At 40.9% G+C, this 22,993-nt stretch overlaps 1 protein-coding gene across 3 annotated transcripts in view; it reads right to left on the bottom strand.

Annotated features, from left to right (window-relative positions):
* The window catches only part of TPK1 (thiamin pyrophosphokinase 1), a 323,634-nt gene extending 311,062 nt beyond the window's left edge, over positions 1–12,572 (bottom strand). For 2 of the 3 annotated variants that reach the window (XM_032182789.1, XM_032182790.1), the window contains exon 1: positions 12,476–12,570. In XM_032182789.1, coding sequence (XP_032038680.1) covers positions 12,476–12,518 — 43 coding nt within the window. In that variant the 5' untranslated portion in view covers positions 12,519–12,570. Of the gene's footprint in view, positions 1–12,475 lie in introns of all 3 variants that reach the window. The other variant, XM_032182791.1, reaches the window with a different exon arrangement.
* Between the last annotated feature and the right edge of the window lie 10,421 nt (positions 12,573–22,993).

Below are 22,993 nucleotides of genomic sequence, written 5' to 3'. Positions count from 1 at the left end.
ACTGTATAAACTGCACTGACAACTGCGTTAGTCTCTATGGTGACATGATGAAAACTGAATAAACTAATTCTGTCAGTATACAGTATAAGAGTTAAACTATGAACTTTTTGTAGATGCTTTCTGCTGTGTATTTTTACCCTCAGAAACCCATTTCTCTAAGTTTGTGGGAGAAAAAAATAGCAGCCATTTTCTGAAGGAAGCTTTCTTTTTGATAAACTGAAGTCCCTTTTGGGCACCAAGAGAAAGATTACTGGAAGACTCCTGTTGCTATCTCTATAGGATACTTCTATTTCTTTTCAATATCAAAGATAAACTGTAAAAACTAACAGAATAAGAGAATTCATAGACTTACAGTTTTTTTTCAAGGTAATCTCTCTGAAATCTGTAAAAACTCAAATGCCAATTAGCAACAGTATGGAAAATGATTAAATGAATTCACAGAGACATATTTCACTGTCTGGCAAATCCTCCATAGTTCCTACACACAGTTTTCAGTCCTTGTTTCAGTTTATGGAGCTTGACTCCTCATATTACATTTTATACATTTGTATGCTTTCAGTGTCATCTGTGATTTTGCTAAAAATCACTTTTGGATAAATATCATTACCACAATGCAGAAGAAAGCATTAGTAATTTACAGACAGAAACCTTCAAAACCAAAGAAGAACTCCTCCTTGTTCGACTAGCCCAGCTGAAACTAATGTGATTAACTGAGTGAAAAGGTCTACAGAAACAGGAGGTCCTTTGGTGCCCAATGCACATATACAGAAAACTCTCCCTGACTCTGAGATACGTTTAAGAATCATACGTGTAATCTGCTACACTTTTGTACAGCTAAATCTTCAGATCATCTAGTCCATTCCTCTGCCTCAAAGCAGAAACAGCTCTCCAGATAACTGTTCCTCATCTACACCTAAAAAAGGAAGGCTCCCAATGACACATCAGCTAACCAAGCAACGTATTCCAGCGCTTCCCCCTGCTGCTTATACTTTTTCCTTTATCTGACTTGACATTTTCCTAAAATTGAAATTCATTTCCTGTGCGTCTGTAACATAGCCACTGTGTATTTCCACGGTCTGTTACTTATGCTGTCGTAGGAACTGTGGATAGGACAATTCCGCATAGATAACTTTTGCAGCTGACAGTGTGTCACAGTATAAAACAGCACGCTCTCTTTGCCAAGTTTTCCTCTTTCAATAGATTCTTCCACTTCAGAAAAGAAACAAAAACTTGGAGCTCCTTCTAGCTTCTGTTATAATTACAAACAATAACAGTAATTCCATATGCATTTGCCATTAGGAGGGAAAAAAAAAAAAAAAAAGAAAATTAAACAGTTTCAGATCAGACTACAAAACCTAGTTTATAATTTCACACAAAAACATTACCAGCTCTTCCTTTGGATTCCTGAATTTACAATTCTCTCTGCTGTTCTAATTTACATTATTCGGGCTGCACAACTGCATTTTAAAGTTCAGTCCTTTTGTTAGCACTCTAAAGTCTTACATTTACTCAGTTCCAGATTTGTTCTCAAAGGAAAATCGCTATTTATTTTTGTAAATGTATTCAGTAAATGTAAATCCACGCAAGAAACAGAATAGCTGGGCATAATGTTGTATAAGTTCAGCATAGCTATTTCCTCTGCTGTCTAAATTCAAGCCTCTTCTTCTTCCTTGTGGAATTCACAATTATCATATTTATAGATAAATAAGGATAGAATCTACAGAAATAATTTTAAGGTTTTTGATAGCTCACAGTAACCAGCAGTAAATTCAATACACTGCGTACTATAGTTTTATTGCAATAAGTTCTTGCTGCCTAGGAACCACAATCAAGTACTACAGCTCTTTTTTAAAAAAAATCATCTTATTAATATTTAAAATATTCAGATACAGAGAAAGTATAGTCCTCTGAATTTCTGACTTTCATCACAAGAGCTCTGAATCTGCCCCCAGTTCTCAGAGACCTGCTCTGGGAGGTGAGACTAGTCACTTGATGCTCCCTGCTGCACTACCCCAGGGTATACAAATTCCCTTCTTCTCCCATTTGTCTGTCCTGTCTACTTAAACAGTAAAGAAAAGAAGCCTCTCCTTTGGTGGCCTAAGTGTTTCAGATTCATAGGTTCAGAGGCCAGGAAAGATTGCTGTGACAATCTAGTTTGGCTGTTGTATAAAACACAGCCTGAAATTCATTCTTTTTTTTTTTTTTTTTTTAATGTTTTAAAACTGTGACAGAGCTTCCTTTACATCAATGTAGCTCGAGAAAGGTGGATTCTTCAGTGACAAAATGGTTGGTTATTCTCCTCCATGTTAAAAATCTGTCCCTAATACAAGTATGAATTTGTTTGGCTCTGATGTCCAGCCTCTGGGTCTTGTTATGCATTTGTCTGCCTGACAAAACATGGCTACTTCAGTACGAATGCAAATACTAAATTACAATACATGTTACCTGAGCTGCATTCCTCCCTAACTGCACCCCTGGGACAGCTCTAACGCTACCTTACTGGAGCTGGCTGACACTTCAAGCTTTTGGCAACAAGTGTGCTATCAAACATCTGCTGAGGCACCCCTCGTAGTGCCCTCTCTCCCGCACCATATGGTCATCTCCACCGACTGGTACGGCAAGGCCGCGACCCAGCTCTCAGCACTTTCTGTCTTCTCTGGGGAAGCTGGGCATCGAGCGATAATTTCGCACAAACTTCACACTCCATCAGCAGGAAAAACAGCCCTCTGCAAGAGAAAGGAGGCATGCAGGGTTTGTCCATGTGTCGAAACACACCACCCATGTCCATGCCAGCAAACTCTCCTAGCAGAGGTGAACCATACCCTAAAAGTTTCCTCTGACATTGCTGTTTCTCCTCCAGACTGCCAACTCACGTGCACCCGGCACAACTGGGGCTTTGTCAACACAACTGTGGTACCTGGGGGTATGAGATTAAAAACAACAAAATCACCAAAAACTAGTCACAGTCACAAAGCAAAACAATAACTAGCAGATCTACTCTCCTACTGACTTGAAGTGCTTTGTTGGTACAAAAATTTCATTTGTGACCTTACAGCAAAGTGGCAAACTAGGACGAAAAATTCTTCCTCAGGCTCAAGTACCAAGACTGCCTACTATGAATCACATGAATACAGTAGCAGGAGTAATACCCATCAGTACATAAAAGCAGCATTAACGTTCTTATGTAACGGAGACGCGGGGAGCTAGGAAGTTGAGTTTCCAAGGGAAAACCCTACAGACAAGTCAGTTCAAGGAAGAACATCTGGTATCTCTGATTTTATTTCCCACAAAGGTACAAAATGACCATTTAAATTCTCTGTTCACAGTTACTGAAGCCATTAGAGAAACTCATTTACATCAGGATGAAGCCCAAACCAATGGCTCAAAGCCTGTGAATACCGTGCTAAACACCATGCCCAGAGCGGATTCCGGGCAAAGAATATAGAGCTAATAGAAAGGCACTCTCAAAAACAGCAGGAATACGCCAGCACCCTAAAAAGACAGTAATGCAGATAAAGCCCCTCATTCTATTTTGAGCCCAGTGCACGTCATTACATCAGTCTGAAGCAAACTCCTGTGGTAGTGACCTAAGACCACTGCTGTCAAAAGTCTTGGAAAGACAAACACTAAGCTGCCCTTAACAAAAGTTTCCTCAATATCACCCTTAGTATATATTTTAAAAATAAAAGATGTAAAAAGTAAAACAGTTAAAAAAAGAAAAAAAAAAGAAAAGAAAAACCAAGCTCTCCTTTACAGAACTTGAAAGGTAAATTCTCCTTATCACCACTTCCTCGTACAAATGGCAATAGGCACTTTCATAACATAGTTTAATTATTTCCAGGGTACCTAGATCAAGTCATTATGAAACGAGGCAGCCATAAGCTGCCCTAGAGCTCTTCTAGTTGCTTCCACAGCAGCTAAGCCACAATGCCACATCCTCTTGTGGTCCAAGTGCCCAAGCAGCAAATCTTGAGGTACTTGACCCTCAGGCTGCCATCCTTAACATCTGTTCTTTTCTGATTTCACAGTATGGCAAAGCACTGCTTAGATGGTTACTAAGTATAATGGTATATTTTCAGGTAAAGCATTCTATATGGGGACACAGACCATACTTGAAAGGCTGTGCATTACCCTGAACAGCTCACAGGGTACTCATTTCAAAAGTGGAAGTATCACCTGTGTTAAAAGGGTCTGCATTAAAGGCTTTCAGTTACATGGCTAAAGCAGAAATAGATCTTGATACCTGTAGAAATTAGTGATACACGGGTCAAACTCTGCTGTGCAGACCTTGGCCCAGCCATCAGGACTTCCCCCATACGTAATGCTCTCATCAAGAGCGTGAGGTCTCAAAATGGAGTACCCGGAGATTGACTTCATTCACACAGCTGCTCCGCGACACAAATCAACCTCCAGAAAGTTTCAAGTGATTTAAGTTACACCATCTGCTGAACAACTGCCTATGTGTGGTTTCAACCCAGCATCCTTTTAACTCCTCCTGAACAACTGGAGCTTCAGCCTATGCTTAGATCCATCCTGTACTTCAATGCTTTGCTTACCACAGCTAAAGCAGCTGCAAGCGTAATAGCAAATAAATCCCCCCTCACGAGATTTCTTTGACAAAGCATTGCCTGTCTGCTCCAGAAGCAGAGAAATATTATTTTATTCTTTTTACATATGCTTATATAACATACATAACTGGGAGTTACGTTTGTGGGAAGAAAAGACAGGCTGCCTCCTGACAGCTTTTGCTGTGCCTCCACCAAGCAGCTGCACGGGCACACTTCTTGGCTCTGTCACGAAGGTCAAAGCTTCTCTAGGTGAGATAAACTCTTGAAGCATTAATACTTTGCTGCACCCATGTATTTTCCTTTTACAGCACAATTAATTTCCTCATCATAGAGAGCTTTTGCCACCAAAGCCACTGAGCATTTCTGTCAAAAACTGTACTTTATAAATATTTCTGAATTACTCTTATTGGTGCTATTGCTCAGGGAAACATTGATCAGATAATTTTGGGGGGAAGAATACAAAGAAAAAGAAGGGGCTACAGTTAAAGAGAAAAAAGAAAGATAAAAAAGGACCCACATCAGCAGTCACCAACTACAAAATAAATTAATCATGAAAGGACAGGTTCTGCTCCTACTAAATTCACTGGCTAGCTTCCCATTTATTTCAATTGGCCTGATAAACGCACGCATCCCTCTAGCTTCTATCCTGCCAGAGAGGAGGGCTGGCAGACTATCCATCAACACAAGCTACAAAGAATCAGGACTACTGCTGAGAAAATTCGGCTGCCATTCAAAATATGATTCAAACCTCGGAAATGACAGGAGGATCCTTCTTGTGGTTTCAATGGCAACTGATGTAGAATAAAAGCTGTAACTTAAAAACAATCCAAAAGCTACTATGTGCACTCTGTGTAAGATTTAACAAAATCATTGTTCCTCCTGTAGCAACTTTAAATTTTTAATTCTCTTTTTAATGATGCAAAGGCAGCCCTGCACAAGCATGTTTAAAGACAGAGTTGGGCAGCAAGAGAATCCTGTTTCCATAAATTACTTACATGCAGTCCAACACCACTGTAATTTACAGAACACTTTAAACCTGAGTCTTAAGAACTGTTTATCCTTAGGTGTGATCAAGCGTAGTCACTCTGGAGGAAGGACAGCTGATGGACAGTTCTTTTCAATCTTCAAATTATTTGGCAACAGATCAGATTGGTTAATGTCCTAGACACAGTACAAAATCACCTCTCTTTGTAGATATCAGAGGTGGGGAATATTGCACAACGTGCCAACATGCAAGTGTGTCCATGAGAGGTCTCTCTTGTTGATTTACAATATTTTGTTCTAGATAAGATACACCACTTGTGTTTTTTTTCCTCTCCTCTGCTTTTATCCATGCTATTCATCTACAGCACTCTGAGCTCAGCATAAGTGTTTTTTCTCATGTTATACAAGAAAAAAAATTGTTGGATTTCTAGCTAGTCATTTTCCAGAACTAAGACACTAGTTAACAGCACTGTTCTTAAGGGGCCTAACATTAAATCCAAATCTAAAAATCACTAGACGTTAAAGCTGCTGAAAACCAGCTTATGCAAAAAAGCTGCTAGCCATTTACTGTTTTTCAGGTGGTTTGTTTGCTTTTTTTTTTAAGACATTGATTTTAGGTTTTCTTCTAGCTGCAGCTGTTTTCCACATAGATTTGATTAATGCCTTCGGATATTCAGATCTAAAGCAGATCCACAAGTACGTCTGGAATTTTTTTTATTTTGGATCTTGAAACATCTGAAACCTACATGTATTATGTTTTCTCCTGTGTAAATAAACTTCCTCATTTACTTGCTTCATATTCAGCTTCTCTATAAATCAGACTTGGATGAGCTCTGCAAACAGAAAAAAAAAAAAAAAAAGAAAGAAAAAGCCTCCTGTCTCCACTTCCATAAAGTAAAACTAACTTAAATACACATATACAGTTTTGAGATGTAATGCAATACTAACACCGCTGTGAAAATGATAAAGTATCTTAAGAGCTGAAAAGAGACATGCAAGTAAAATTCAGTGAAGAATAAAACAAAAATTGAGTCCTGTTTCCTTCCTCTTCTGATCTCTTCTTAATATTTTGCTCTTTGAACATCTTTACGTGGTTTCCAGCAGTCCTGTACATGTTTAATTGGATACAAACAACATGAAGATCTTTGAAGTCTAGAATATTTCCTACCTCCTTACTCGATTTGTTAAATCACAGGGAAAAAAATAATAAAAGAAATATATACTACAGGGTATGATAAAATGTCAGCTAGCCTATTTCTTACCTTTAAGCCTCAATCTGCTATACCCGTGCAACTCCTCACAGAACTCAATATAAGCTGATTTTGAAGTCCTCAGCTGACAGAAAATACCAAATAAATTACTTTTGGAAGGTCCTAGGTGCTTTACTACCTGAACGAGCTGTAATGAGCATGAGTTTTTGTTTAGGAAGCTCCAGTGGCATCATTACTGCTCTTACACTTTTCTTAAAAAAACAAACAAACAAACAAACAAACAAACAAAAAAAACCACATTACTTCATCCCCTCCATCATTACATTCCCATCCAACAGAAAGTCAGCTGCTCTCTGTTAGTGACTGCAAGATATGGAACTATTGGTGCACTTATACCACACAGGATAAGAATTCTGCCACAAACTGCAACTGGCTTGGATGCCAAATTATTTCAAAAGAGCTGTGTGCAGGCACACACACATGTATACTAAAGTGAGTAAATGTACATTCATCTTCCTCCTAGCTCAAATGGTTAAAGATGTTTTTTTTGGAATAGGGCAACAAACCATCTTCATACAAAGCACTAAAAAACAAACAAACAAACAAAAAAACACAAAACCATAACTAAAAAGGTAAAGAACTCCTCCAAAATCAAGCACTAGGTGAAAGCAACCATCCAATAGAAAGTGGTGAGGCTAACAGCGATGTTGTCTGCTAAGTGGCTTCTGCACCACTCCACTTTTAAGTGCACCTGTCAATAATCTATACCATAATTAGCCTACAGAACAACTGCTGATCCAGCACAGCGGATTAAGAAACAGCAGGGGCTGAGGCTAAGTGCTTAGAGCTGCCTCAAGAACAAGCTGAGGCATCCCCACTAACTCTCCTAAATGCAGGGTGTTAATCCTCACAGGCAGTGAGGAACAGGAGCGGGTTAGCACCACGCACATTTAACAAAGAGTCTTAAAATCGCTTCGACTAAAAAGCTAGAACGATGCAATAGCCATCTGGAAGTGCTCGCTAATTTGAGGAATTCCTGAAATAGACTTAAAGGACTAACAACCCTGATAACATACTCCAACTTTTGCGGACTCAGACACAGCTTTGGGATGATCTGATTCACCTAAAAACTTCACTGGTCTGACCCAACGGCAGCAGCACAAAACCCACAGAATTAAGACACTAACCTGGGGTTCCATCATGTTCAATATACCTTTCATGTTCAATAGCCAAAAAAAGAGGCTGACTTCCTAGCCCCATACCTGTCTTGATCTCCTTCCACAGAATTTTGTATATTAAACTGCAAGACAGCACATTATAGAGGCCAGGCACAACTTCAGTGAAGGAGCATTTTGATGGTTACCAATGCTTATACTGGGCTGGAGGTCATTCAGTGCATGGCAAATACATCCCTGCTTTACAGAAAACTTTCAGCCCTCAGTGTGAAAGGAAAGGGAACTTCAAAGGAGGAGTTCAAACCCCAGGCATTTAGAAAGGAATACAGTGTTATAATCCTTTTCAGAGGTAACTTGCCTACAGTCAGAAACACTTCCAAAAGAAGACATATAGTAAAGCAAAACACAATTAAGCTTGAGGAATGATGGAAGAGCATTCAGAGTGTATTGTTGCTTCCTCTTGTTCTCCTTCTGTTAAATTCAATGAAGAATTTTATAGTCCCTTTGCACAAAGAGACAACTATCTATTTCCACATAATTCTGAAACAGCCTTTGTCCTACTGGCTGTGGCTCTGTCTCTCACGACACGTAGATGACCTTGCTTCAGTGAGAGGTAGCTACAGTTTGAGAACATTGGGAGGAGAAAAGCGAGGACAAGTCAGTTACAAAATAAAGTTGAATACAGGCAGATCACCCAGTGATTCTCTCTGAAAATCAGGAGCAAGCCTAGAGCAGCATAACTGGATTTGATTACAGATGGCACTGGCACACTGACAAACAATTCAGTTTCAGGTAATAGCTAACCAGAACATTCAATCCATGAGAAGAAACCTACAACACTCAGTAATTTCTTGATGCATTCCTGTACTTTGGGAAAGGATGTACAAAAATCACATTTCCATAGCCACAGGCAGAAGAAAAAGGCAAAAGACATTTTCACTGCTGACTACCATGTGGCATTTACAGTCTGCAGCTGACCTCACACCTTCTCTCGGGACCAGCGTGTCAGAAGTTGCCTTCTCCACCTCTCTTTAGGAGCTGTGCTGTTATTGCAATACTGTGTAGCTGAGCACATAATTACTCAATACTAATCATCAGGGCCTCCCAGGCAGAAATTGCAGCGGCATAGATACATACTTTGCATTCCTACCACCTCCATCAAGGTTTTTCTCTAAGTATTTCTCTCTTCATCTACCTCCATTGATGCATTCATGCATACCTCCTCCTGGTATTCTGGTAAGCCCTGCTTTCTAGCCATTTAATATTCTGAGTGATCCCCCAAAACCACCATATCCCATGCAGTTACATGTATATCTCACTGGTCCTTGAAACGAGGACCAAAAGAACAAATTTCAAGGTTAAATGCAAGCTTTCTGATCAGTCCACATGTATGTAAGAAGCTGTCTTGAAGAAATCATAAAGCCTCCTAAAGCTTGAGAAAGGTGAGGAAATGCCTCTTGTTAGAGGTGTACTACCTATTTCAGATTTCAGACCAAATCGTAACCACTAGCTCTTGACGCAGTATAGCTCATTTGGTCACAGGACTTGGGGCAGGGACGAATGGGGAGAGGGAACCAGCCATCCCCCTTAGCACATGCTCCCTGTCAGTCCAGCAAGCATGTGCTCCAGTGAGCCCCCTGCAATGCACAAAACACCAGATGGACCAGAAGGACCAGATGCACATCTTCTTGGCAGTTCCTCCTCCTCAACAAAAGACCCTATTGTTGGGAGCTGTTGGATTATAACCAGAGAAAGGTACCTTTCTGCACCACTCCACTTAATAAAACCAACAGTGAGCTACATTTTCAAGTCTGTGCAAGGCTAACAAAATGATAAATCACATCCAGAAATGAGTGAGAAACCAGGTCACACCTTAGTATGTAATATAAAGCACTCCCTGTGAGAAAACCTAGCTTAGAAATCTGGCTTTGTGCACTCCTGAAAAATTTCAAGTTGTATTCACAGGCAGCCTTCTTGCAGAGCTTAGTGATACGGTTTACTGGAGGACGTGTTAGTGTTAGGTCAGAAGTTTGACTGGGTCATCTTGGAGGTCTCTTCCAACCTAGGTGATTCTTAGAGGATGCTGTGGCACTTCTACTGTTAAGCAGTCACGAGCATAGTATACTCAGCTCCTAAAGTTCATGGTATCAAAAGAAGAAATACTTGTCTCCCTGCAGAGGTGCCTGTAGCATAGCCTGGGACAAGCAGCAGGGAGTAACCATGCAAGACAAGCACATCAACAGCAGGAGGAAACCGTCTTTCAAAGGATGCTACAAAAGAAACAAAGCTACTCTTGCAAGGATTCACAGGCTGTAGCATGACATCATCTCTCATGAATTTTCTAGAACAGCTTCATCACAGCTTCACCCTACATGGCTTCCATCTGACCCTTTCACAACAGGGCACAGAACTTCGGAGTGGACTTCTTTGAGCCTCTTCACAATCCCCTTTCATGAAGAAAGAAATGCATATTTGTTTCAGCATACAATACTCAAATTCAGAGCTCAATCCCACTTTTAAATTACACCTTGTTATCCATTCTAAACTATGTAAAGCAAATCAACACAGTTCTGAAGTGCACAGAGCAGCTTTCTGGCTGTAGCACAGGGATTTTCAACCGTGCTCCAGCTGTTTGACTGAATAATGTTCAAAGTCTCTGAGCATATTAGTTTATCACAGCAATTCCAAATTTCTACTGCTTAGACCTCAGCCAGGTACCATATAGCACAACATACTGCAACATACTGCCTAACATCTAAATACGAGCTACACTGGTTAAAGTTACTAAATACCACGTGGCCCTGAAATTCAAGTTCTAATTCAAATTATCAATCCTAATATTACATTCCTAACCTGTGTTTTATTCTGATATAATTATGAGCATTGTCATTTCTGGACACCCTCAAAAACATAGGTAATATAACTGAGATCCTCCAAACACTGAATGCAAATATTTCACACTCTCCCCACCATAGTATGCCACTGTATTTGGACAGGGTTTTAGAAAGTGACCAGAAACATCACATACATTGCTATACTTTTATGTTATTGAAGACAACAGGACAAGGTCCTAGTACTTGAATGTCCTTGCAAGAGTTCTATTCCCTCACAGCTAGTCCCTAAGAAGTGTCACACTCTACACAGATTAGCTTTCTATTATTTGGACACCTAAATACATATCCTACTGAGGCAAGGAGATGGAACTGCCAGTACCTTTTCAAGAAGGCTTATGGAGCCCCATTTTACCTATCCAGTTCTGAAAACTTTATTTCTGAGCTCCCTAAGTGAGATGCAAGTATTTTATACCTGTTGAATTGCCAAATAAGTCTGCTCAGCCTCACATACTTTGAGCAGGCTAAACCAATCTGAAACCCTAGCAATACATGCTTGTAATGATGATGAGGCTACAGATACTGTGGATTTCACAGGCACACTACCCTGTGTAACTGAGTAGATCTGCATGCTTGCAGCAGCCATTTCTTCAGAGGCAGCATGCTTCTTGCAGCCCAGCTGAAGGCTATGCTCTGGCAAGGCTGCAGGTCATCTGAAAACAGTGAACAGCCCAAGTCTTCAGCTCCAACCACACATAAAAAAGAAAAGGTAGGAGAGAATTAAAAACAAACAAACAAACAAACAAAAAAAAAAAACTCCAGGAAACTGGGGATGTGCACTAGCCCTAACATCATACAAACACCTAACAAAAGCAAGAATCTTGGAATATAAATAAATGCTTGTTCTTTATCCACAGGGATAAATTCTTAAGGTATTTTTGTTGTTGTTGTTGTTTCAACCTTACTATCTGTTTTTATTAAGTAGTTAATCCTTATTTCACACAAGGTGACATCACACTGCACTGAATCAAAGGTAACCCACTGAAATCTCTGCTCCATGCCTGTTCCCTTTCTACCCTCAAGCAATCACGCATCTCAAAAACATGCAGGCACGGTGAGTTAAATCCATGTTTGCAGCAGGAATGTTCTGACTACAGCTTTACCTGTTACTAATTCACCTGCTCCTAACTTTGAACGTGCCCTTGAAGAAACCTTTAAACATTAGAGCAAAGCACAATTAAAAAGATGGAAAGTGTTTCAACATGCACTCTGCTAAGCTGCTGGCTGTAAAAACGCACTGAATGACCGAAAGCATACATTCTGTTAAAGCCTTCCTTTCCTTCAGAGCTTAGTAGCACATAACCCGTACCCTCGCATGGCAGCTTCAGTCGCTACACCAGCACAGAGCAGAGAGCACGATCAGCTCAGAACCCAGCTGCTGTGCAGCAATACCCTTCAGCAGCTTTAAAATCACCTCATAGCACGGCACCAATGCAGATACCCTGATTACAAGGGTGTGACTGGGTAGCAAAAGCAGCCCCGCTGAGCTCGCAGAGCGACAAATTTGCTTTGAGCCCAGCTCGGGCCGACGGGGGGGAGGCAGCGGCGCCGCGGCCATGGGGCGGGAAGCGGCGGCATGGCGGGGGCGGGCTCGGCGCCCCGCTCCGGCGGTGTGGTGCCGGCTGGGCTCGGTATAGGTACCGTACCGGCGGGCAGGAGGCAGTCCAGCGGCGTGAACACACGCTCCATGGCCCCCTCCGAGGCTCGGGGAGCAGCTTCCCCCGCGGACACGGCAGGGGCGGGGAGGCCCTCAGCCGCCATCTGCCGCCCGGCGGTTGGTTCGGCGCCGGGAAGGCGGGGAGGGGCGGGCAGCGGCCGCCATTGGGGCCTCTGGGTGCTGTGGGGCCTGTGGGGTTTGCGGGGTCTGTGGGCAGACGGGGGTTGCTCTGCGAGGCTCCCTTGCTGCCCCCCGAGACGCTTCCAGCAGCTGAAAAACCCCGTCCTGACCGCCTCCTGGAGAGAGAAAGAGCAGCCCCGACATGAGGGGCTGTGCGGCGTAGGGCTTTTTGCCCCCCCCCCTCCCTTTTTTTTTTTTTTGTAAATGCAGCCGCAGAGACTTCCTTTTTATTAAGCTTTATCTAGTACAGAGAGGGGTTGCACAGGGCAGAGAGTGATTGGCGCCGTCATTTGAAAGAAAACATTTGCAGTCGCTGCTAAAAGTGTTCTGGTTTCAGATCCCGTAATGAATAGTTCAGTCAAAAGAACAGTCCTTAATACGTTTCAGCCCGGTAGAGTAAACCGTGGAAACTGGAAAAAAAATAAAAAATAAAATAAAATTGCAGCTCTGAACCTCAGCTGCAGCAAGAGCTCAGCATTGTGTGTGCAACCCATATGCTGCTGCCAGCCGGCTTCTGCATCAGGAATCCAGGAGAGCATCGCTTTGGAGGCTTGCAGACTGGCTGCAATAATAATAATATGGCTTTATTGCTGTTGTTTCAGGTACTAGCTTCGCCCTCTTCTCCCTGCACAAAGCCTGAACAGTGAAAATAGCACAGAGTGTATTTGGTTTTTGTATTTATCTTTTGTTCCTAGTTCCCAAGCCCTTAGCAGAATAGTGTGACATTTACAGTCGCAGCTTAAGTGTGAATTTAAATTATTTTGTTGTAATATAGTCACAAAACTTGTTATAGAGATAATTTCTAGCTGCTCACAGACTTTTAACTAGAAAATATATCATCTTCAGGCCTAAGCTACATAACGCTCATTAAATTTAAGCTTGTGCAAGGAGCGTGAAGGTCCCAATTTGAGGCCCCCAGAATGTGACTAATGTGTTTCCACCTTCCAGAATAGTGTTCGATTTTCCTGGTATCCCTGCCTTGATTTCCACCAGGGACTGTTATCTTTAACAAACACCATTTCTCATGGTACAGGGCATCGAGATCATCTTCCACCTCCCCTTTGCTGTCTCCGAGCTCCTCCCCAGGTTCCTGGGCTGGCAGCCCCGGCTTTCATCTCAAACTCCAGCTGCTTCACCATTTCAGGGGAATTATGCTGGGCCCTGCAGCAGAGGGCAGCAAAGGAGCATAGCCCATGGCTCCCGGCTGGCAGCGATGGTTCCCTGTCCTGCAGTTCACCGGTTTGTTTTCGCCTCCCCATGAAACAGCATTCGAGTAACCGAGAGGTTCTGCTGTGGCCATTCTCCTGAGTCCCTCACAGGAGCCACCAGGTCGCTTTCTCCATCGTGCCCTCCATCTGAGGCCCTTGGGGGATAGGATAAGACAGGAAGATGAAGGCTGGTTTGAGAGATGTCTGGAAAAAGGCAGCACACAGTTGAGGTTTCCAGTCTAATGGGAGGAGTGTGTGACCAGCATGTCATCCCCCTACACAGTCCACACTGTTAGTCTGAGATTCGCAGCCAAATCAACAGAATTGCAGTGACTTCAGTGTTTGAGTAGCGCTGGGCCACAGTTATGCTACGTGATAGATGCATCTTTGATCTGAACAGTGCAAGCACTAAGCCTTTGCTTTGGCTCTTTCAAATAAGCTGGCCTCCACCTATGAGAGATTACAAGCAATTTTAGACCACAAATATCGTAAACAATTCAGAAGTTTTGGAAACATTCATGTCTTGGCAGTGAGAGAAACGAGAAGTTACTGGGAAACACAAGGAAAAGATAAAAGGATATCAACGTTATCACTGCTTACACTACAGAATTTGAAAATATTTTACTTTTGTCTCGTGAAAGTTTTCTTCCCCCCACACTGAGAACTTGTATTTCAGAGGATATTAAACAGAACTTTGACATCATCTCAGCATCTTTCTTTAAACAGGTTAAGAACAATCAGCATAAGGAAGAAGAAGCTTGCTCTCTCTCTTTCTCTGTAAGCTAGCCATGTGAGGACCACCATGCAGATAGCCCATGCTCTCACCCTCTTAATTAACTGTCTCCTTTTCTGCTCATTTTTTCATCCTTAAATTTTGCCAAGTGTTTTCCCACCACTAGGTAAAATTAAGAAACCTTCTCCAATATAGCTTATTTTTTGATTTTCTCAGTCTTTCTGTATTTTTTTTTAATTTGTTCTGTTTTGTTACTTGTTTCTGATATAAGTAGTTGCTGATAAGTGGCTGTGGCTTCTTATGCGTGAGGACAGCCATACGTGCTTAGAGTGAAGGTCCGTCCTAGCAGGGCCCCATTTCTGGTACTGTTCAGTTGCAAAGCTTCTTTCTCATATTCTCCTTTGCGCTCTTCCAACATTTTTTTAAATGGAAATTTTAGCAATTTCCATCTCTCTGCTCTCTTCATATCTGATGAGATTCTTTTTCTGCTCTATCAGGCCTAGGTGTTCCAGGCAATCCTTTGCCAGCCACTGCAAAAAACAAGTAATCGCACCTTTCTCTGCTAATCACAGTAATGCATGATTCATAACAACAATGGCATTACAAGGAGAAATCAGTCTTGAGAGAGCAGGCTGGCAGTGGGATCCCTGAAATCCTTTCAAAATGTTCAACAGTCTGTAAGGCAAGGCAAAATGCCTGCCTACTGTGCAAGTAGGCAAGGGGCAAACATGTCAGATGCTCGTCCCTCTTCTTGATAACTCTGGCTTTCTTTCAGTGCCCTTTCTTTAAGGTATGAATCTCTCATCCACAGTACAAAGCTCTTTTTAAGAGTCAACTGTACAGGAATAGCTTCTGTCGGTGCTGAATTGCACAGATCTCTAAGGCAGAACCTGACCACTATTTAATACTTTTCAGCAGAGCCTAACAATCATATAAAGTGTAGGAAGTTTCAAATAAGCAAAATGAATAGCTCCACCCATCCTGGCGTTTTCTTTTGCAGAAAATCCCTCAAGTACAGCAAACCATCAGGAGGCTGATTTACATTGTTGAAAAATACACTTTCATCTGCTTTTTTTCACTTTTACTGTGTAATGGGGTATCAGTTTAATTTTCCTGAGAGGGGCTACTGTTTAATGAACTAGCATCAGTTTTTCCTGTCATGCATGGGAAATTCCCTGGTAAAAAAAAAATAAAAAAATTACACCTGTTTTTCCAGGTAGCATATAAGATTCAGCAATATTTCTTTCCTCTTTTCTATCTGTATCTCAAAATAGATAAAAAATAAAAATCCTACTCCCCTGTTCTATTCCTCTCTTTGTATCTTTGTGTATGCCTACTTTACTTTGCAATGTTTGCGGAAGAATATACAGATAGGCTATGCAAGAAAGACAACCCAGAAGTACTGATCTTGTGCTTTTGATTACTGCTGTCTCCTCTGATTACTTAAAGGGATGGCAAGTGACCTCAACCCTAAGTGCAAAAATAAACAGGCAAGCAGATGAAGTTCCTGAGTGATAGATGAGGCTGTTTGACAGAGGAAGTTTCTGAATGATTGGCAGGAAAGGTTGAGGAAGTTTTCAGACCTTTTGAACCTCCTTTAGTAACTAGCCAGCCAGTCAGGGCTCTCACCTGATATATTTTCTCGTATTTTTGTACTGACTGAATGATTGCTCCCTATATTGAGAAACTGCAGTTTATATATGTATTTTTATATGTTTTATTTATATATATATGGTATTGTTTTTATATATATACAAAATGTGTAAATATATATGTATACATTATTCTTATCAGGCTCTGGATAGCTTCATCTTCTTTAAGAAAATTATTCAGAGAAGCAGTAGGTTGGCCAGCTTTTATAAAGCACGGTTATGACATGTCTAGCGCTGCACTTCAGCATGACTAAAACTGCTCAGAGTTTAAGGGCGTGTAGGAGGGCGGTAGCTTTTATTTACTCAGAACATCTCCTGAGACTTAGCGAGGAAAGTAGAGGGTATTCAACATTAATTGCAGGGGGATTTAAGTGGGATATATACAACAGAGCTAAAGCCTACAAGGTTTGCCGTGCTTCTTCAGAATGATCTTTCTCTTTATATCCCAGTTCTGATATATGGCCCAGGCTAACTTATAGTAGCATTAATTGCTTTCTGAATTTTCTTTCCTCCTTTCAAGAAGCCCAGTCTAGTGTCGAGGCTGGAAGCTCTAGAGGTATTAAAGGACTTTGTTCAATAAAATGAGAGAATCTGTCTCCAGAGTTAATGATATAAAGCCCCTCCCCATACCAAAGTCATATTGGTCTGATAATGCCAGACATCACAATTTAATGCTCTGGTTTTTGTCCCTTAATGCTCTGGTTTTTGTTCCTTCCCTTCAGCCATCCTTTGTCAGAGTAGGAATCATATCTCTATGCTTGGCATGAAAGTACTTTGGGCACTGTTCAAAAACAATGGCAGATTTCACTAACTGGTAACAGATATCAGCAGCCTTTGCATTTGAAAGTATGTGGAATCAAAACTACCCAGGTACCTTCATAAGTTTCTCTTGGTGATGTATGAAAAGAGCTACTTGTAAGTAGGAAGAATTTATGTTGGTGTTCCTCCAATAGTTTGTACAATAGTTTGTACAAGGTTGGCAATCAGGGTTTGTGCAATGTGTAAACATTAAGAATCTTTTCTCCTTCCTTCCACAGCTTAACTTTAGATTAAAATTAACCAAAAATAACTAGCAGGCTGGGACGGTTTATTCTGGTACCCATCCCAGTATTTATGCAGAATAATAAGGCTGAGGGTGTTTAGCTAGCTCAGCTATCTGATTGTCTGAACATCCCTAAGTGCTTTATAATTCAAAAAATGCAGGCATCAGTAGATAAATGGTATGCTTTATTATAGACATTATATCCTTGCAATTCTCCTGTGCCAACAATTTAAGTCCCTACAACCTGCTTAAAACTCAAACACCAGTTTGACCGGTACGATCACTGAGGAGAAAAACAGAAAGAAAAAAAAAAAAAAAAAGATATGCAGAGTCACCAGCATATATGGCCAGACCAAATCTAACACATACACTCTTCGAGTCTGGCTACTGAAACAATTATTAGGGCCAATGTCACTTTTTTTTTTTTTTTTTCCAAGTCCTTAAGAGATCAGAATACAGTAAATATATATATATATGTATATGTATATATATGTATATATTTATATATACATATATTTATATATAAATACATATATATATGTATATATAAAGTGCAGTCTGTTTCTGTGAGATGCAGAGCAGGCTGGAGATCAACCTTATGGATTATTTTAGGTCGTACAGTAAAGCAGAGGAAAATCGTGGTATCATAATTATGTGACTCACCAGGCAGAACATTAAGAACAGTAGACCTGAGTTTTAATCCATGTGCTACTACAGACACTTGTAGACAGAATTAAACCACATGGATCCATATCCTGAAATTTATATACTGGCTTAGGAACTAACACAACTTTGATAGATCTGGTTTTTAGCATAATACGCCTTTGTTTCTCATCTGTATAGTGACATCAGCGAAATATACCAAATCCACATGAGATCAACAGATAAATAAATACAAGTTAATCTATGTTACTAGTGAACAGATAGAATGGCTTTTGGTTTTGAATTAGTTTTTTTAAAGTTGAGGAGAGTATTCATTAAGAACATGAGCAACGTTCTGTCAGATGGAAGGTAAACTTTGGAAAGATAATTGTGTATTGAAGTGATAACTTCTAGAAATAAGGAATTCTCATCACATCAGCTGCTATCAAGTCACTGTGGACAGCAGTAAGCAGGAATTGTGCAATCTGATAGATAAGAGTATATACTTGACTTCTTGGAGTCTGGAGGCTCCGCAGTTTGCTGAGCTGTTAGGCAAGCTGCTTGAGCAACCCCGCCAGGAGTTTCTGAGAGGCCTTCAGTGCCATGTCCTGTGGTGGTGTCACACTGATGGCTAGCTAGACTCCACTATACCACTCTCATTAAAAGAACAGAGAAAAAATGGTGAAAAAAAAAAAAAAAAAAAAAAAGAAGGCTCATGAGTTAAGATAAAGACAATTTAATTAAAGAAAAAAAAAAAAAGACACTAATAATTATTTTCTATTTCCTATTAGTATGCAATGTTCAGCCACATCTTGGGAAGGAGGGCCTAAATGTGCATAGTGGTTGTTCAGGAGGACAGATGTTTTCATAACAAGAGGCCCCCTCTTGTTCCCATTCCTCTTCCCCTTCTTCTTCCCCACCTTTTATTGCTGAGTGTGACACCACATGGCATGGAACATCCCTTGGGGTGGTTTAGGTCAGCTGCCCTGGTGATGTCCCCTGCCCACCTCTTGCCCACCCCCAGCCTGCTGTCCTTTAGGGGTGGTTAGAGGTCCTGATGCTGTGCCAGCACCACTCAGCAACAGACAGACCATCGATGTGATATCAGGGCTGTGCTAGCTACAAGTGCAGAGCACAGCATGATACTGGCTGCTGTGGGGAAAGTCAACTCCACCCCAGCCAGACCCAGTACATGTTCTGACAGCACAATGAGACTTAAAAAATAAGACCAATCCAGAGAAATGCAGCACTGTTTTCTGCTGGGAGGGAATCTATTGTTTTCTCTGGCACGTACAGCAACTCTTGCTCTAAAGTAATTTGTCTTCTCAGAGTAGGAGAGTCAATGTGGAGAATCTTGCTGCATTTTCTTCTCAGGACCATGTCTTCAGCAAACTCTAATTTCTTATATAAGTGCATTCCACAGCACGCAAAAATGCATGTGTTTTTCATTCGCAGTATCTTTGCCCTGACTCTTGGGACCTGCACTACTCCTGCAAGCATAGCTCTCAGTAGGTGACACAATGAGGCAGCATCTAGAAAATCAATGGCATGCATTTGGACCTGATGTGAGAACAAATGGGATGGTATGGGGTGGTGGGGTGTGATGAATACTTTCCTGCTTCTCTGGCCCTGGGCATGTGCAACTGCATTCAGAGTAAGAGAAAGTACATTGCAATAGTTTCTCATGATGATCTGTTTGATTCTCATCCCTCTCCCAAGGAAGGAGGTGGTCTTCTGAAGCTGCAGAGAGGAAACCTTTACCTGCAGGGAGGTCAGCATGAACCTAAAGCTGTGAAGATCAGAAGGTGAATAAGAACAGGGCTAGTTCCTCACAAATCATTCCTGTCGTTTCTGTCTTGGCTGAGCTAAGTTTGGCCAAGGCCCATGAAGTGTTGTCTGATTATGATGAAAAGTGGGGCCACTGATGGCTGACATTTACTGTTGTGTTTACCTCTCCGAGCCACTGCTTTAAGCCATCAAAACAAGGGAAGAAATGTCCTGCAAGGACAGAATCCTTGCAGTCCCTAGAGTCCTGCAAGGAGCTAAGTTGGTCAGGGAGAGCATCATTGTGAGGGGGAAGCACTCTGAGGGATCTCCAGCATGGAAATGACAGAAGGCTCCCAGCTGCTTCAGTGGCTTTGTTAGGTTCCATAAAAGTGGTGGCAATGCTATGATGAGCTGTTTAAAAGGCAGTAATAGACAAAAGATGATGGCTGCTATTCCATCTCATTAGTCTGAGCAAAGCTGCCTAAGCCTGCCCTCAACTGAAATGCTAAAGCTGTTATGACTTGCCTGCTAATTCTGTCTTAGGGTCCCAGGGAGAGACAGAAGAACGCCCTGCTGGGCAGAGGGCAGCCCTCAGACACATCTGCTGGAGTTGTTACGTGAGGAAAACAAGCTTCTTGCACTTGCACAACCTTTTTCAGCAAGTGCATGCAAAGGCACTTGCTAGCTGGAGTGGGATGCCTGCTGTTAATGCGTCTTTAATTGAGAGGAAGAAAAATTCCTGAGAGACCCCATGGAACAATGAGACACCTACAGCGAAGAGCATCATGTACATCCTTACTCTGTATGCATTAAATGTTATTTCTTGTATTAGGACCTGCAGATACAGGGCATACATACCAAATATGTACATAGATAAATATATTGCATCTTCTTTTAGTTTAGTTGCTTAGGTTAGCTGCAGGCTGACATATGATAGAGTTCACGTTTAAATCTTCAGAGTAAAACACTTTGAGAGCAAACCTATTAAGGTTAATAGAATGAACTTGCAATGCCCATGGTTAAGAAGGAGGGGGGAGTGAGACACTCAGTAAATTGTTCACCAAATGGCCTGTCACCTCTAGGTCTGCAGCTGAAGGCCTACCGATGGATCATTCTATTATCTTTAATGAGCTTAATTTTAAAGTGGTATGCACATCAAATTCAAAATACCAGCATCAGTTTTGTTATCTGTGGTTCTACATCTACCTTAAGTACATTAATAAATAATATGTGCAGTCTAAGAAAAGTGCACTAGCATCACACACATAGCACTAGCTTAAAAATGTCTAAAATTAAAAAGTATTTTTGTTCATTAAGCTTTTCCATGCATAAAAAATGGTACAGTATGTACAAATGTACAAAAGTAATTTCTAGAAAATGCATGCAGAATTCAATAGGCTCACCTAGTTAGGTGGTTTTTTGTTTGTTTGTTTGTTTTTGTGTTTTGTTTTTTTTTTGTGTGTGTGTGTTTTTGTTTTGTTTTTACCTACTTAATTAGGAAACAGATAGCTATTTACTTAATACTTAAGATCATATTTTCAAAGTGCCTAAAATGCAGATTAGTCTCCTATGAGACTGTTGCTCTGGTTGATTGTGGTCATCCTTTGACACCTCTTCACCTCAGGAAATCTGGCTCCTGTGTTTTAAGACAGACTACCACATTCAGCTGAGCTGCCCATGCACGCAATGAAATACACAATAAATTTCTGCTCTTACAGGGCCTCTGCCTTTCCTTCCTCACTTTTTAGAAATTGTACTGATCATTTCACGGTACCTACAACAATGACTCAGTGTCATTTCAGATGTTTTCGTCGTTTGACCATTGTTGAAGCTTACCACATGGCTTCAGTTACTCCCTCCCCACCTCTACCAATTCATGCCTAGACTTCCACTGTGGGAATCTCCCAAGTCTATCAGGGACATTGCTAAAAGGTTTCTCACCATGATATCCAAATATCAGTGAGGAAAGTTCAAACTGAGGTTCAATAGATATCAGTGCAGTTGTAGGGTATAATAACAGAAGATCACTGAAGTAACATTATTATTCACAGTCCAAGGTTCTGCCTGCCAATGTAAAGGATAGACAGGAGGTTGAAAGCAAAGCTGGAAAGAGATGGATAAAGTTACTAGCAGAGCTTGAGGGAGTTCTCTCCCTCAGTATAGCTGAAATGCTAAGTGGGATACAAACCAGGAGGGGAAACCAAGCCTAACAGCAAGTTTGGATAGCCTTGGAATGGCAGAAATACCAAAGGATGGTTAAATTTTAGTGAACTTGGTTGTAGGTTGATATTAGCACGCATTCATTTGCAAATCAAAGTTTGTCACATCCAAAGCACTCTTTGTGGAAACACGGCATGTACTTTGACCTGGCTTATATTAGCTTATTAATTTTATGTGAGAAACTTGCTCTGTAGAGTCAGATAAATTCACAAACATAGCCAACATTTTAAAACACTATTATGTTGATACACCAAATTCTACCAGTTTAATGAAAGTTGAGCCATGCTACCTGATAGCTTTTATTTAAACTAGTGCGCTATTGTATTTAGGTAATTCCTCTAGATTTACTCTCCAAAGTATTTAAGCCTTAAAAGCCTTAAAATTAATCGTTTACCTGAACAACACTACTGATCAGGATCTCTATACTTTGTATTATTCCTTTATTCTCATTTTCTTTAGTTTTAATGTTTTTCCTCCTTTCCTTTCTTTTCCTCCTTACTGCTCCCTGAGTTTTTCTTCCTTTCTGTTGATTTCTAACCTTGTCTTCCCATGGGCCCTCCTACCTGAAATAATGGAGCAGAATGACTTTAACAAAGCTGATTAATGTTATTTTCTGTCTTGGCAAGAAGTAGAAAAGGGAATACTCATGCAAATATCACCTACTTAAGATGCTAAGCCAAAGAAATCTGTTTTATATTTGAAGCTATACACCACAAATAATGTTTCCCCCAAAATGCTAAACTTCTTTGGGGGAGAAGGAAATTGCTGACTTCTGAAGAAATTCTTTCCTAAGTAGCTGTTATCTGGGATACTAGTCCTGTCCAAGTTCAATATAATTTTAATACTGTTATAAAGGGTGTGGTTCCCTCCTTTCTGTCCCCTTGCACTTCGTTTCCATCATATAGTTGTACTAAGGCTTTTACTACACATTTGTTGGTTTAGGGCAAATCTATCAATAGTACAATGACCTTGGAACTGCTTTAAATAATAAGTTGAGGGGCTGTTAAAAAATTCTCACTTTGTTGCAGACTGTGAATTATGTTTTTGTTTATGCCAGCTGCAT

Source organism: Aythya fuligula, chromosome 2 (genome assembly GCF_009819795.1).
Source record: "Aythya fuligula isolate bAytFul2 chromosome 2, bAytFul2.pri, whole genome shotgun sequence".
In the NCBI taxonomy this organism is placed as follows: Eukaryota; Metazoa; Chordata; class Aves; order Anseriformes; family Anatidae; genus Aythya; species Aythya fuligula.
Note: the sequence above shows the minus strand (reverse complement) of the source record. Positions and strands in the feature narration are given on the sequence as shown.